Source organism: Canis lupus, chromosome 12 (genome assembly GCF_003254725.2).
Source record: "Canis lupus dingo isolate Sandy chromosome 12, ASM325472v2, whole genome shotgun sequence".
Lineage (NCBI taxonomy): Eukaryota > Metazoa > Chordata > Mammalia > Carnivora > Canidae > Canis > Canis lupus.
The window spans coordinates 32,882,143-32,896,962 of NC_064254.1; the positions used below are offsets into that span (position 1 = coordinate 32,882,143).

Consider the following 14,820-nt stretch of genomic DNA (forward strand, 5'->3'; position numbering starts at 1 on the left):
TGTTTTGGTAAATACCTTCTCTTTGATTTATTTCTAATATAGGGACCTCCTGGAATACAAGGAGTACAACAGACTCTTGGATATTATAACAAGGTATGGCTTCTCTTTTTCACCATCTTAGATACACAGAGATTTTATGTAATCATATTAAAAAAAAACTAGTATTTCCTAACTGTTATGAAACATGGTCACATACTTAATCTCTTTCCTCACTGAAAATATGTTTTAAAAAATGTATTTTGCTTAGCATCTTTTTACAAAACCAGCATATTATTTTTATAGATTAAAAGAATTACTTCAAAGTTTGCAAAACTTCATGCAAAAAATTAATGCAAACATCATATTTCACTATTGATATTGTCATATATCCAGTTTCTCAGAGGGTTGAAATAGATTATTTGCTGCTTTGAAGCTCAAATAGCACAATAGATGATAGATTTCTTATCAAAACCAATTGCTGCTATGCTAAAACCTCAGGCAAACTTTTACATACCATAGGTCAAGACTGGGAGTCCCCCACCTTTCAGGGAGGAGCCACTTTAAGGGGAACCACTTCCCCAAGGTTTCTAAATAGCAATCAAGATAGATGGAATAGCTTCTTTATCCATTCATCTTTCGATGGGCACCGAGGCTCCTTCCACAGTTTGGCTATTGTGGACATTGCTGCTGTAAACATTGGGATGCAGGCATCGACATGGATGGAACTGGAGGGTATTACACTGAGTGAAATAAGTCAATCAGAGAAGGACAAACATTACATGGTCTCATTCATTTGGGGAATATAAAAAACAGTGAAAGGGATTAAAGGGGAAAGGAGAGAAAATGAGTGGGAAATATCAGTGAGGGAGACAGAACATGAGAGTCTCCTAATTCTGGAAAACAAACAAGAGGTAGTGGATGGGAGGTGGGTGGGGGGTTGGGGTGACTGGGTGACGGGCACGGAGTGGGGCACTTGACAGGATGAGCACTGGGTGATATGCTATATGTTGGCAAATTGAACTCCAATAAAAAAAATTAAAAAATAAAAAATAAATAAAAATAGATGGAATAGTGACATGGAAGTACCAGAGTGGCAAAAGGCAAGCCTGTTTTGCTCTGTTCTTTAAGGAAACACAATGGGGGGTCGGGAGGACATGTGTGTTGCTAGTGAAGTAAGAACCAGAGACCTAAGTGAGACCATTGATTGACCTATCATTTAATTACAAGTATTTGAGGTCTTATCACTTGTCATGAAGCATTGTGTCCACTGACTAGGATCCCTTCTATACATCATAGCTTGTTGTTGATATGTAGATAATTGTGCTCCTACATAAAAACAAGTTCAGAGACACCCCCCTTTATGTCTTTCTTCTATATTCTTGCTCTCCCTTTTAATAAATTCCTCTGACTACTGTCATTCTTCTCTGTTTAGAAATCCCAGAGAAATGTTATATGCTAGCAAAGGCCCTGAAGATAGCAGGTGCTCAGAAAAGTGTTTATTAAATGATGAGTTAATTAGTTTGAAAAATCCCAATTCTTCGTTGATCAAATTAAATTCTACATAAAGACTATGGAAAATGTGGAAAGCTTGTTGTACTTCCTAAGTGATCCTGTCTTAAATTTTCTCATTTACTTATATTTTCTAGGGAATATTCTATTAGGAAGGTTGGGGTATATTTTATGATTCTCTATTAAACATTTTTCTGAATAAATCTATACCAGCTTTTTCAAAACATTAGAGTTTGGCACAAGTGGAAAGAAAAGTGAAGCATATCTAAAATCAATCAGTTAAAGTACAATGCTTTCTCTGTAATAGCACCTGCTGTCACAAAATAGGATTTATCATAAATGCTTCAAAATAATGAGAATGAGTTGGCTCTGATGTCACAGTGTCAGCTAGAAAAACTTAAAGAACACACTCTATTACCATCACCTTTGGTATAAAATTTACCAAGCTGCTACTCAGCTACTTAAATATTTGCTATCTCTTGCAAAACTTTTAAAGCTTATATCTTTACAGGTCTCCCAAAACTACTTCTATATATAGTTTATCTTGCCGATGAGTCAGTTTTCCCTTAAATGAAGATATATGAAGCATTTATAGTTTAGTCTAAAGTTGAGAATGTAAATTTTTTAGCTTTAAGGTTATATTTCAAAAAAAAAAAAAAAATGGGGGCTGACCAGAGCAGGCAAATGGAGAGTCTTGCCAGTAATAAACCAGGACTTTGAACTTAGCTATTGTCTTGACTAAAATAACTCCAGCTATGTATCCTTATTGCCGTTAGATGACTGAGGCTCACAGGGATATAATCCATTATATGCTCAAAATGTGGCTTTGGAGCTGGAGCCTAACTGGTTAGAGAGAAGAAACCATAGCTTTTCTGCCTGGAACGATGCATTATAACCACTTGACATTAAAAGATTTTAGGCCTATCTGGGAATTAATGGAAAATAGCTTCACAAAGACTTTACTATTTCACTCTGAGAGTAGAGCTGTTTTATGAGCCCCCACCAGAATGCATGGGGAAGGTAGGGCCCACCTTCTCAATACTGACACTGACCAGTATTTCTAGATGATAACCATTTTATCCTCACCCTCAGCTTCACAAAGGAAAGGGCCAAATGCAAGATGCATGTTTTCACTTGACACTGACTTCACCCACCTGCCCCCATCTGTTTTGGAGACTAAGGTGGTTTCATTTGTAATTCATTGCATGCCTGATTGTCTGGCTGTAGCATATAAGAGGAGAGAGAGAGAAAAACATAAGTGAAACTTTCCTGGAGATTAAATGATGGACCATGTATTGAGACATACAAAGTGATATTCCAAGGTTAAAATAATTTTCCAAGGTTAAAATAATCTTCCCTTTTAAATTGGCATTGATTTATGTAATGTCTGCTCTTGAGTCCTGGACCTCAGCAACTCTGCTCTCAGCCATGCAGCCTGGATGCTGCTTCAGCAGCCGCCCGTGCAAGGATGAGCAGCAGGCAACTCACACACTCCTACTCCCAATTCTAAACTAGAAGAGCCCACAGTTCATTCCATCATCCCAGGACTCCTCAAGTGCCAAGGACCCGTCCTGTGGTCCCTGTACAGGAGTTGGTCTTTTCCCCTATAGTTTTCTTCATGTCATCTGATGGGAAAAGCTTAAGCATAAGAAACCTTCTCCCCTCATGGCACAAATCACAAAGGGAATTGGGAGAGAAGGAAGAAAGGAAGGAATAGAGAGATACTGAGGAGGAAGGTTGGGAAGATTATATAAATGTGTTTATACGTATTCTTGCATGCCCATTTGAGGCTGCAAAGAATAAAAGGTAGAAGATTTCCCTCTCCATCACAAAAATAATTTACAAACAGCTGCTCCCACTCTGTAAGATTGTTTGCAAAACAAAGCAACAATGCTGAGAATATTCTTCCCCTTAAGGAAAATCTGCTCACAGTCCAACAAACTGCTCTTCATTGCCTCCAACTCTGGGGATTTTAATAAAAATTTGATAGGCTCTGTCAACTGCTAAAGCTATCTGATTCAGAGCCTCTCACAACAGTCTAGATGGGGAAAAAAGTGTTATCGATGGAGGCCAAGAACAGAAGGATTTGACATTTGATATTGTTTTTAAAGATGCACATTGAAAATGTATAGTTGTGTCATCTTACATCACCACACGAGGTGCAATTTGCAGAGAATCAGTCTCAGCTGTTAGAGATTGATGCTGTGCCTCCCAGCAAACAGTTCTAGTATTCACTTCTTCAAATTGTTGATCCAAAAAAAAACCAATTTTCTAGCAAAATAATCTATTTTTCTTTCAAGTATCAAATCATAACTTCATTTTAATACCCACAGACAGAAAGGACAGAAAATCTTTCTCCAAAAATCCAACATTCAAGGTCTTTCCAAAAGTGAGTGAAACCCAACCATGGCCTAGAAAGTGAAGGCTTCCTTAGAGATACTAAAAGCAACCCTTCTAGGCCCAGAAGATCCTGAAATAAAATTTAAATCCCAATTCCCTGACTCTTCCTATGAACCATCTCCTGTGATTCAACCTATCCATGTCCAGGTACATCCCCTTCTTTTCAGAGAATACCTTCTCCTAGTTAAATGGAATAGCTTGAGTCTTCCCATTGGCCTGACAGTAAGTTTCAAAGTTCCATTCATCATTTCCCACAAGAGAACAAAGGATGTGTTCTGACATCCCCAAATTCTTGAAATGGCCAGACAGATTAGCATCCTCCCCATATTATAACCGTAATCACTTCACCAGAGGATATGTTAAATAAACACATTTAAAACCATGTAAACTAGGGCAGCACAGGTAGCTCAGCAGTTTGATGCCTGCCTTCAGCCCAGGGTGTGACCCTGGAGACCCGGGATCGAGTCCCGCATTGGGCTCCCTGCATGGAGCCTGCTTCTCTCTCTCTCTCTGTGTCTCTCATGAATAAATAAATAAATCTTAAAAAAAAAAAAAAAGAACTTGGAAATCATTACGGCTGGATTGTGGAACGAATCACAGCCAACCTGTGAATGGCTAGCCATTAGAGGAAGCAGGTGAAGGGAAAAAAAAAAAAACATGTAAACTATTATATTTATTCAAAAGGCATATAAAAACCCATTCAAATAACATGGTACCAAAGTACAAATGACCTAATAAAATTAGAATAGTATCTATGGAAGAATGCTAGATTCCGGAAACACAAGAACTATGTCTCTTATTATTTCTGTAAAGCCAAGTAGTTGTCTGGTACACTTAGTTAGCTTGTAGAAAATGGAGAGCAAAATCTTATATGTCAATGCTACTGAAGTTCAAGGTCAAATTTGCCTTGAGTACTGTTAGCCCAAGAGTGGAGAACAGCTCCAGAGGCCACTGAGGATCCTTGATTAGATGGATTTTCTGGCCTAGCTATTGAATGAAGCAAACATATGGGGCTCTGGTAGGCAGGAAATACCCCTGTTTTTTCCTTTGAGTGTGAAAGCCAATGAAAAATTGAAGATTTTAGAACAATAGAACTTATGGATAGAATAATACGAGCTGGTGCTATAGAGGCAATTTCTCAGCCCATTTACAGCATCTCTGATATCTTGTAGGTTGCTAGGAGGTATGATGGGAGTAGGAAATAAACCAAGATGCTATATTGTAATATGCTCTCACCCAAATGCACTTTGGGTACTCTTCTGCTTCTGCAATTCAAGAGCATGGGGCCTCCAAATCCAAGACTATCTCTTGATAAGTCATGTCATAAACCATAAACCAAAGTATGTCCCAGCTTCCTCAAAATTTCCTGCCTTAAGCACAAGCTCATTTTCAAATATGTCCTTGTATAATAATTTACAGCTCAGAACTTTGAAAATACAATTTTTATTTTCAACTTAGACATCTCAGATCAAAGTTAAACAGGAAAAATGAGAAATGTCTGTCACAAGACCAACAATAACAGCAGTTATAAACTACTTATTTTTGATTGAAGTAGTATGAATATCATGGAAGGCATATTTAAGATGTCAAATTATAGCAACAGTGATCTGAATGTGTGCCTCTAATGTTTTTGTTATTTAAATGTTCCTCTACTTTTTTCTACCAACACATATTTTAATTAAAAACATTTAATAGGAAAATCACATAAATTAGAATTTTAGGTTTATTTATTCAACAGATATTTATTGAGTATTTCCTGTATGTTAAGTCCTGTGCTAGAAATAGGGCATTTAATTCTAGGTCATCATGGAGCTTACATTCTAGTGCAAAAGGTGCAAGATTCTTTAAACAGACACAGAAAACTATAAGGGAAAAATACAATATCCAATGAAAAGATATGAGAGGGGAACCTATCTGGGAGACCTGCAGGAAACTTCCATGAATGGCATTTTATCAACTCCTGAGGGATGAGTAGTTGCTAACTGGAAAGATGGGTGAGAACAAAATGTTGACCTAGAGGTTAAAATGGGAAGTATCTTGATCCAAGTATTTTGGATCAGAAACCAAAAGAAGGCTAATAAAGCTGGAAATTCTGAGGGAGAACAGTGGCTGCCATGATTCTGGAAAGGGAAATGAATTTAAGGCACATTGGACTTTGGTAGCTTTGTTAAGATTTAGAAGGAAGGGGCTCAGGATGTCTTAAAGATATCTCTCTGAACTTATATGGAAAATGTAGGTGTGTGGGGAGCAAGAGTGGATTATAGAATGTCAATTAGGGAGCTACTGCAGTAGTCCTGGCAAGACATGGTGATGACTTTCCTGGAGTGAAGGTAGGTAGTGTGAAGTGAAGAGACTTGAGAAACAGGCAGCCAGACTGAATGACTGATGGATTTGAGGAAAAGGAGGAGGGTAGCCTTAACAATGATACTCAGATGGAAGAAGGAAAACTTCTACAGAAGGGAGAGGATGAATTCAGATTTTCTTTCTTGATTTTTTTCACTTGTAAAATGAAATAACCATGAATTTTAACAAGTAACTCTAGAGATAGATTAGGAAGAAGGCAACTGTTATTACCCCACTTCTAGACTAATGCGTGCTAACATGATATATTTCTCTTGTCTTTCTCTCTCATATATGTGTATGTATTGTTGTATTTTTTAAATCCAGTTTCAAACTTGTTGAATACAATTTTTTTTAGAATTTACAAGTGAATACAGCAAGTAGAAATTTAAATACGTGGGTCAAAACTCAGAAAGAGATGTATGCTGGGTTTATAGATTTGTCTTTGTGTAGATGATACCTAAGCCATGGGAGCAAAGAAGAGTGCCCCAGAGAAAATGTTGAGCCACAAGAATAAAGAATCTGGATAGAGTCCTAAGGAAATCCAACATTTACCCTTTAGGTGAGGGAGGAAGTGGAAAGATCAGAGAGATAGGAAGATACTAGGAAAGTGAGATATGATACAAGTCAAGAGTGTGATGAGTGCAGCCAAGAGGTTAATTGATGGAATGTCCATTATAGTGAGCAACAAAGATATCATTAATAATGTTACAGTGTCATATTCGTGGACTTGCTGGGGACCAAAAGAAGTTGCCAGGCATTAATTTCGAGAAGTGACAATTTGCCCTTGGAGGTGTGATATTTCTCCCAAATCATCTCCTGGGGAGAAGTCACAGAGAAGATAGATAGAGTCTACAAAGTTGAAGTTTTTCAGGAATTTTTCACAGAAGGTGAGAGAGGCAATGTAATCATAAAAAAGCTATTGCAGCACTGTTATCTGACTATATTTTAATGCAGGGGCTGAATGTATTAAAAATAAATGGACTTTTAAAAATTTATATATATGTATAATAATACATATTATTTATTATACATACATATTTTTTTAACCTAGGGAAACCTTGGTGAATGTGGAGCTCATGGCCCAAAAGGAGAGAAGGTAATCAGATTTGTCAAAGCATCCAGGGTTTTACATCAATGTATACATTCACACTTGAGAGGGAGGCAGTCCTGCTGCCACATGGGGCGGAGTCCCTGGGGAAGTCGGCCTTCAGTGGGCCCGAGCCTCCCTGCCTCCTGACCAGACAGCAGGATTAGGCACTGAGGCTCTGTTCCTTGGAGAAGACTGTTGAATAGCAGTTGACTGCAGGAGGGGAACATATCTAGGGGGAGTAGTAACAAGGTAAATGAAATTCCAACACAAGCTTTAATTCATAAAACGACGTTTCATGAATCTGTGTAGGTGGCAAAAACCATCTGAAGATCCCTCTAGCAAAGTGCCTCAGGCTCAGGCTCAGGCTCCCTATTTTTGTGGCTTCTTAAGTATCCAAACATAAGCTGTTGTGGGGGCATTTTTCTTTTGGTGGGGCTTATGGTGTACAATGATAGGTTAACCAAATTATTATTTCAAAACAGTTTTAAAATTAAAACTCTGATGAATTTCCATTGCGTCCTCATCGCCATCCATCAGCAGTTTAATTATATGAGATGTGAAGATGACAGATTCACTTGCCCACTCAGAAAGATGTTTCACTCTGGTTTGATTCTGAAATTGTGATGACCTTGGATTCACTGAGAATGTGCCATTGTCAGAAAAAAACAATGCACATTAAATCTACAGACAGAGATGAGTAGGTCTGAAAATACTCTGAGGGAATGTGGCCTGTGAGTGCTACTTCCATTCATTCACCCAGTAAAAATTCTCTTGATTGAGGGCAGGGTATTTTGACATGAATCCAAGAAAATATGACTTCTGTGCCTCATAAATCAGCGCAACCAATCTATTCAAAAGATCATACATCTATCACCAGAAAATACTGCTAAAAGATAGTCTCAACAGAAACTAGGAACTTCTTTTAGATTGACCATTGAAAATGAAATTTTCTGCAAAAAACATAAATAAAACTTCGACATTCTTAAAAAGATATCCAAGAAATATTGGTTATACAGCAATAATAAGGCATTTATGTGTCTAGGGTTTTACTGCTAGTACATTAGCATTATTTTCTGTAACCAGATAGCTTACAGAATTTTTACACCACCATAACGAACACATTACATTTTAAGCAATTACTACTGCACACATGCAGGCTAACAGGGAGAAAAAGCCACAAAGCTTGTCACATAGGACAGCTGAGCAAAGAAGAGTGTTGTGGCACTTTTAAAGTATTTAAATGATGATTCATTTATTGAAACAAAACAGCTGGCTTCTGTTTTGCTATGTTCATTAGGAAACATATGTTACTTAGGAATTCTTAAGACCTCAATGCTGAGAAATTTGATTCTGTAAAACAGGTGTATTTCAAATGCTAAGGACCTTTTCTATTGCTCAAAATCTATTCTAATTGCTTCAGAATCTTAAGTGGAATTAGAAAAAAGCCAGTGGGATAATTTCCCTCCTCCTACCCAGAGAAATAACCTAGAAGAGTCCACAGGGAACTTGATGCAGTACCTGTTATAAATGTACATATGAAATGATTTGTAAGAATTCTAATTAACGGGAGAAAGACTCTGCCAATAAATAATGCATAAAATAAACTGAAAGACAAGCATAGCACTTGCTGGAAAAATGAAGTCACCTCTACCTATACATAGGTACTAAGTGGTTAGTAACTGTTCTGAATCAATACATTTTTTTTTAAATTATAATGGTGTTCATGGGTCACCATAATAATTTAAAGCTCCTTCAAGCTGCCCTCACAGATCTCTCCTTGCACCTATGGTGGACACTGGTGGACCCTGGCTGCACATTTAAATCATTTGGAGAGCCCTTAGAAATTACCAGTGCTCAGGCCTCATTGATCAATCAGAGATCTGATTTGGTGTGAAGCCCATACCATCTGGTTGATCGGGGGTGGAGTCCATATTGACTCCAGATGATTCTATTTTAGAAGTACTTCAGATGATTCTAACAGGCAACCAGGATTGCAAACCACTGAGTGGTGGAAATAACATGGGCTCTGAGGTCAGAATTGATTGTACCATTAACAGCTATGTCTCCTTGGGAAAATCATTTCTCTGAGTATCAGCTTCCTCATCCATAAAATGGGCATAATTGTGTCTACACAAAGCTGACAGCAGGATTGAAATCAAAGGAGATGAGATGAACTTACCCAAAAGTACAATACCTGACACATATTAAGCTCACACTTAAGATTTGTTCCTTTCTATTCATCTGCTCCAAACTTTCTTTCTTCTTGTAAAACCTCACTTCTCTCTTTGGTATTAGTAATTATTGCCCTCCTTAACACATGGTCTGGCTCAGCTTTGTGTGTCCCACCATAACTTTGACAGAGAAGAACTCACTTTACGTGGTTGAACAAAAGACTTAATCAGTAGTACAATTTCAACACATAAGAGACTTGTGATTGCTGTATATCACTTCTCAATACAAAATAGAATCACAAAACCAGCCTATCATTTAGAACCCAAAACTATAATGAAGCCCCAAGACAAACACAAATAGCAGTAGAATCTACACACAAACCACTCCTGGCTTAGCAGCCACATCCAAGGAGAAACACCAGTGAACACTAGTGGCTATTAATGATAAATGGCAGCAAAGACTACAGCAGCCAGGGGACCAGTCCACTGGTGTTGAAATGATCATCTCTGCTCTGCAGTTTTCATGAGACTGGCAGCGTGTGGTGAAGGAATAACATATTTGCAAATAGTTTAAGGAGAGCTGCTCCTTTATACAGACAGTGGAATAAGGTGTCAGAATATCTAAGGACGCCTAAGAAATTAGCAGGTATCTTTTGGGGTCAACTGCCAGAAGGAAAAGATTTAGCCTCAACAGCACAGGCTTTTCAAATAGCATTGAAAGTGTCAAATTAAAGGACAGCTTTTCCTGAAGCTGAGTGAATTCATCACTTGTCTTCTAGCTCATACCACAGTGATAAATCACTGAACATTCATTTTAAATATGAAAAACTATGTCTAAAAATCAGGTATGAAATGCTTTTGTTTCCAGAATTTTATATGAGGGAATAGGTCCCTAAGATTTCCTCTTAGTAAACCACTCATAGAAATGGACCCATGCCTTTGTTGGGTCCTTTCTCTACAATTTGAAGGAGACTTATTTACATGGGTTCAAACATATAGCCCCTATGAATATGATTACTGTTCTTCCTTATACAATCTTCTCCTTCTCCCCTTTGGTATCAAGAGGATGTGATCTTTATAGTAATTCCTAGAACCCTTTCTCTGATTTCTACTATTATATTTTGCAGATCAGTCTAACTACTAGGCATATTTTTCCTTCACACCTATGCACTGGGGATACTTTTTTTTAAAAGATTTTATTTATTTGAGAGAGAAAGTGCACAAGTAGGGGCAGAAGGAGAGGGAGAAGCAGACTCCCCACTGAGCAGGGAGCCCAACGGCTCCATCCCAGGACCCCAAGATCATGACCTGAGACAAAGGCAGATTCTTAACCTACTGAGCCACCCAGGCACCCCTACACTGGGAATTTTAACACATAGCAGATGAGAGACAAGAAGGTCACTCTGCACACTGTAATTCTCAGACAAGGCCTGTTGTTTATTTTGTCTTTAAAACCAAGAGCAGTTTGCTTTTTAAATATATCTACCAATTTTGCCCTCTTCTTACTTTGGATAGAATTTATCATAACTAGAAAAAATGGCTTCTGCTACAGTGTGGTAAGTATAGGACTGATAACTGTACACTGGATATTTAGATGATAGAAGGAAAATGCTTATATTAACAAAATCAAGATTAATTTTACAAAATATATTCCACAAATCTAGAAGAATCCTTTGAAAAATACCATCTTGTTTATCAATTACATATGACAAATTCCATCTTCCTCTAGTGTAAAGTCACAAGATATTGATTTCAATAGCAAAGTGGAAATAAGCCAACATTTTTAGGACTGTAATAAATTTTTGCTTGAAGTACTTTGGGTAGCCTGTTGTTTGAGGCTTCAAAATAAACAGATAAACATATTCATAGAAGGGAAAAGAAATGAAGATGTGCACTGCAACCTTGTTTATAATAAAGAAATCTAGAGATAACCCAAATAGCCATCAGTGGGGCTTGGTTAAACCCCTGGTATGTTAACATTATAGAATGCTATCCAAAAAAAAAAAAAAAAAGAATGCTATCCAGTGGTTACAATGAGTGAACTAGATTTATATGTGTTAATAGAAAGGGATATCAAAAACAACCTTGAGTGGAAAAAGTTACAGAATATAATATATAAAATAAAGCTATTTATGGGATTCGTTTTAAATATCCCAAGTAACATATTGTTTATGATTATGTATGTGCAGTAAAAGTGAAAAAATATGAACTGAGAATATAAATAGTGCATTTAAGAGAGTGGCTCCCTCTGGGATAGAAATAGAGGGGGAAATACAGGACATTTCTTCTTTGTAAATGTTTGTATTTCTGTCATTTTGGGTGCCTGGTACAGAGAGGTTTGATGTATTCCACCTTATGTTTTATGTAGATTTTTTTTTCAAAATAAAAAATTTACAAGACATATGAGAAAGGTATATGCCCAGAAATGCAATGGTGAGCATCAATTTGCAAAAATGTTTTTGAGGTTAGAATAAAGCCAACATACATAGCTTCCAGTGGCTATGTTTACCTTAACCCTCATGTGGTATTCAAGGATCTCAGTAGATGTTAAAAGGAAGCACAACACTAGGACTCCTCCAAAGTCTGATTCGTGATCTATTTCCTTTCCGCATTATTATTTCTCAATTGTATTTCCTCAGAATACTTTTTATATGTCACGTACAAACCCCTCTTCAAGATCTCTGACCAGAACATCTTAGACATTCCTAAGCTGCTGTTGCCGCATCTATAAGAATGCTTTCTTTGTCCACAGCCAGTCATTTAAGTGATCATATAAATGCCGGAAACAGCTGAGAGATTCACTTTTCTTCCTATGGCTCCCTCACTCCTTCACCTCCCCCGCCTAAAAAAAGAAAGAAGTGTCTGAGATAAAAATAAGTCCAGATCATTATGACAATGTAATAATGTCTTTAAGGTTACACACATAATTTTTTTTTGGCAAAACAAGAAAATTATCATTTTTCCTTCTCTGGACATCATTCCTTGAAAAATAGTTTTTAAAATAGTGAAAGGGAATAAAGGGGAAAGGAGAGAAACTGAGTGGGAAATATCAGTGAGGGTGACAGAACATGAGAGACTCCTAACTCTGGGAAATGAACAAGGGGTGGTGGAAAGGGAGGTGGGTGGGGGATGGGGAGAGTGGGTGACGGGCACTGAGGGGGGCACTTGATGGGATGAGCACTGGGTGTTATGCTATATGTTGGCAAATCAAACTCCAATAAAAATATATTAAAAAAGAAAAGAAAAATAATTTTTATCTCACATTAATTTTAAATATCATAATGAATATTATGGATTTCTGAAAGAGCTGAAGGCATTGTGAAGTGCTGACAAAACATTATCATGCAAACAGTCTAACTAGTTTCAGAACTAGTTTATGATCTCTTGGATGATAGTAGAGAAATTCCATGCTTGATAGGAGCACAAGCAATCACTCTGAACCCAACAGTATTCTTCTGACTTCATGCAAAATCTCTCTTCTACTTTTTCTCAAAAGGGTGAAACTGGACAACCAGGATTCCCGGGATCCATTGGCCCGAAAGGTCAAAAAGGAGAATCGGTAAGTATGAAAGCTTTTAGGACAAAAGAAGGATATTTAAAAAAAATAGAATTAAACGCTTTTTTCCTAATGAGCCCCAGTTCCATGAGCTTTGTTTGCTCCTGCCTTGGCAAACAACAATAGATCAAATATCTATGCAAGGCATGAAGTCACTCAGTCTATTTTTTTAAAAATGAAATAGGTAGGCTGAAAAAAAAAAAAGAAATAGGTAGGCTGTTATCACCTCTATTCTTCACATGAGGTAACTGGGATCCAGAGAGGTTAAGTAACTTGCCTTAGGTCACACAGCTAATAAATGTTAGAGCTATGAATCACACTTAGGTAGGCTGATTCTAGAAACCAGAGTTTAAAAATTACTAAGCTGCCCTGCTATAACTAAACAGTACAGCTATAATAAATAATAAAATCAATATATCAAAAGATTAGAGCTAATATATCTAAGAAATTAGAAATGTGTATCTATATGCTCTTAGTATACCTTCTGAAGTTATTTTCCTTCCTTAGTTTTTATAAGATCAAAGTACCTTCTCAAGCCACTTTTCAGTATTACTGAGACCACTTTCTTTCAAGATTTAGTTCTTGTGGTAGAAGAAAATCTAAATTATCATTTATATCCAAATCGGACTGGCTTAAAAGATTACATGAATTCTAGTTAAAAATAACTTTTTAAAACTCTGCTAAAAGACAAAAACAACCTACTGCAGCCCATAAGAAATGGCAAGAATCAGACTTCCATGTTTCATCTTTATTAAAAAGTATAATATTTTTTAAAAATCAATTTTCCCTTTTTCCTTGTCAGAGGGAACAAAGGACTTTGGTTTAGCAGGGATAGTGAATGCAGAGGTCACTAAAATGTCTGTGTGCCAGATGGAAACAGTATGAAATGCATTTAATATTACAAAGCCAAAATTTGTTTATGTATCTGCATAGGACATGTTTGACAATGAGAGTATCTTCTCTGTATTTACTCTTCTTGTTGTGATTATGTGAGATGATAAAATGCCTACATGATGAGATTAAGTGAGGTGCATGACATTGGCATGTTGACATAGCATTAGGATACTACTGACCTGGTGATTCATCAGAAGGAGGATCATCCACTTCTAGACTGCAGTCAACCGTCGATAACAAATCATGGAAAAGGGAATCACAGATAAGGGGGAACTACTGAACATCTTTGCCTGCTTTCCTCTCTGCCCCCCACATACGAGAAACACATTTTTACATTATTATAGAGAGTACTTTAGCTCTTTGTGGTCTCAACCTTTCTATCCCAGAACAGAATCCGGACTTGACTTGGCAAAATAAACAGAAGGCCCGAAAAGAGGAATGGTTTTCATCGAAATTTGGATTCTGAACCATTTATCCTGAATGGAAGTTTCTCCTTCACTACTGGATATTTGGAATATGACTATATGCATCACATGTTAGAGCTTATAGTTATAGATGAGTTTACAGATCAAGAAATAGAGGTTCTTCAAAGGCAAGTGACTTGACCAGATAGTAACCATTGGAACTAGGACTAAATATCAAGTCTTGAGATGACCAGGCTCCTAGTTTTGTTTTGTTTTGCTTTTAACTTGTTGCTTTAATCAATGTGGATTCACAGTGGCTCTAAGTAAGCCTGAGATAAGCAAGTGACATGAGCAAAAATAAGCAGTTATATAAGCAATGAGGCCCATTGCTCATATCTAAATATCATCTCTTATCTTAAAAATCAAGTAGAATTTTTGAATTTAAGGCTGACAGATAAGAATATAAATAAAGCC

At 37.1% G+C, this 14,820-nt stretch overlaps 1 protein-coding gene across 2 annotated transcripts in view; it reads left to right on the forward strand.

Annotated features, from left to right (window-relative positions):
• The window catches only part of COL19A1 (collagen type XIX alpha 1 chain), a 307,907-nt gene that overhangs the window by 222,996 nt on the left and 70,091 nt on the right, over positions 1–14,820 (forward strand). The window contains exons 18-20 of one of the 2 annotated variants that reach the window (XM_025444536.3): positions 43–93; positions 7,283–7,327; positions 12,989–13,051. In XM_025444536.3, coding sequence (XP_025300321.1) covers positions 43–93; positions 7,283–7,327; positions 12,989–13,051 — 159 coding nt within the window. The remainder of the gene's footprint in view (positions 1–42; positions 94–7,282; positions 7,328–12,988; positions 13,052–14,820) is intronic. The other variant, XM_025444537.3, reaches the window with a different exon arrangement.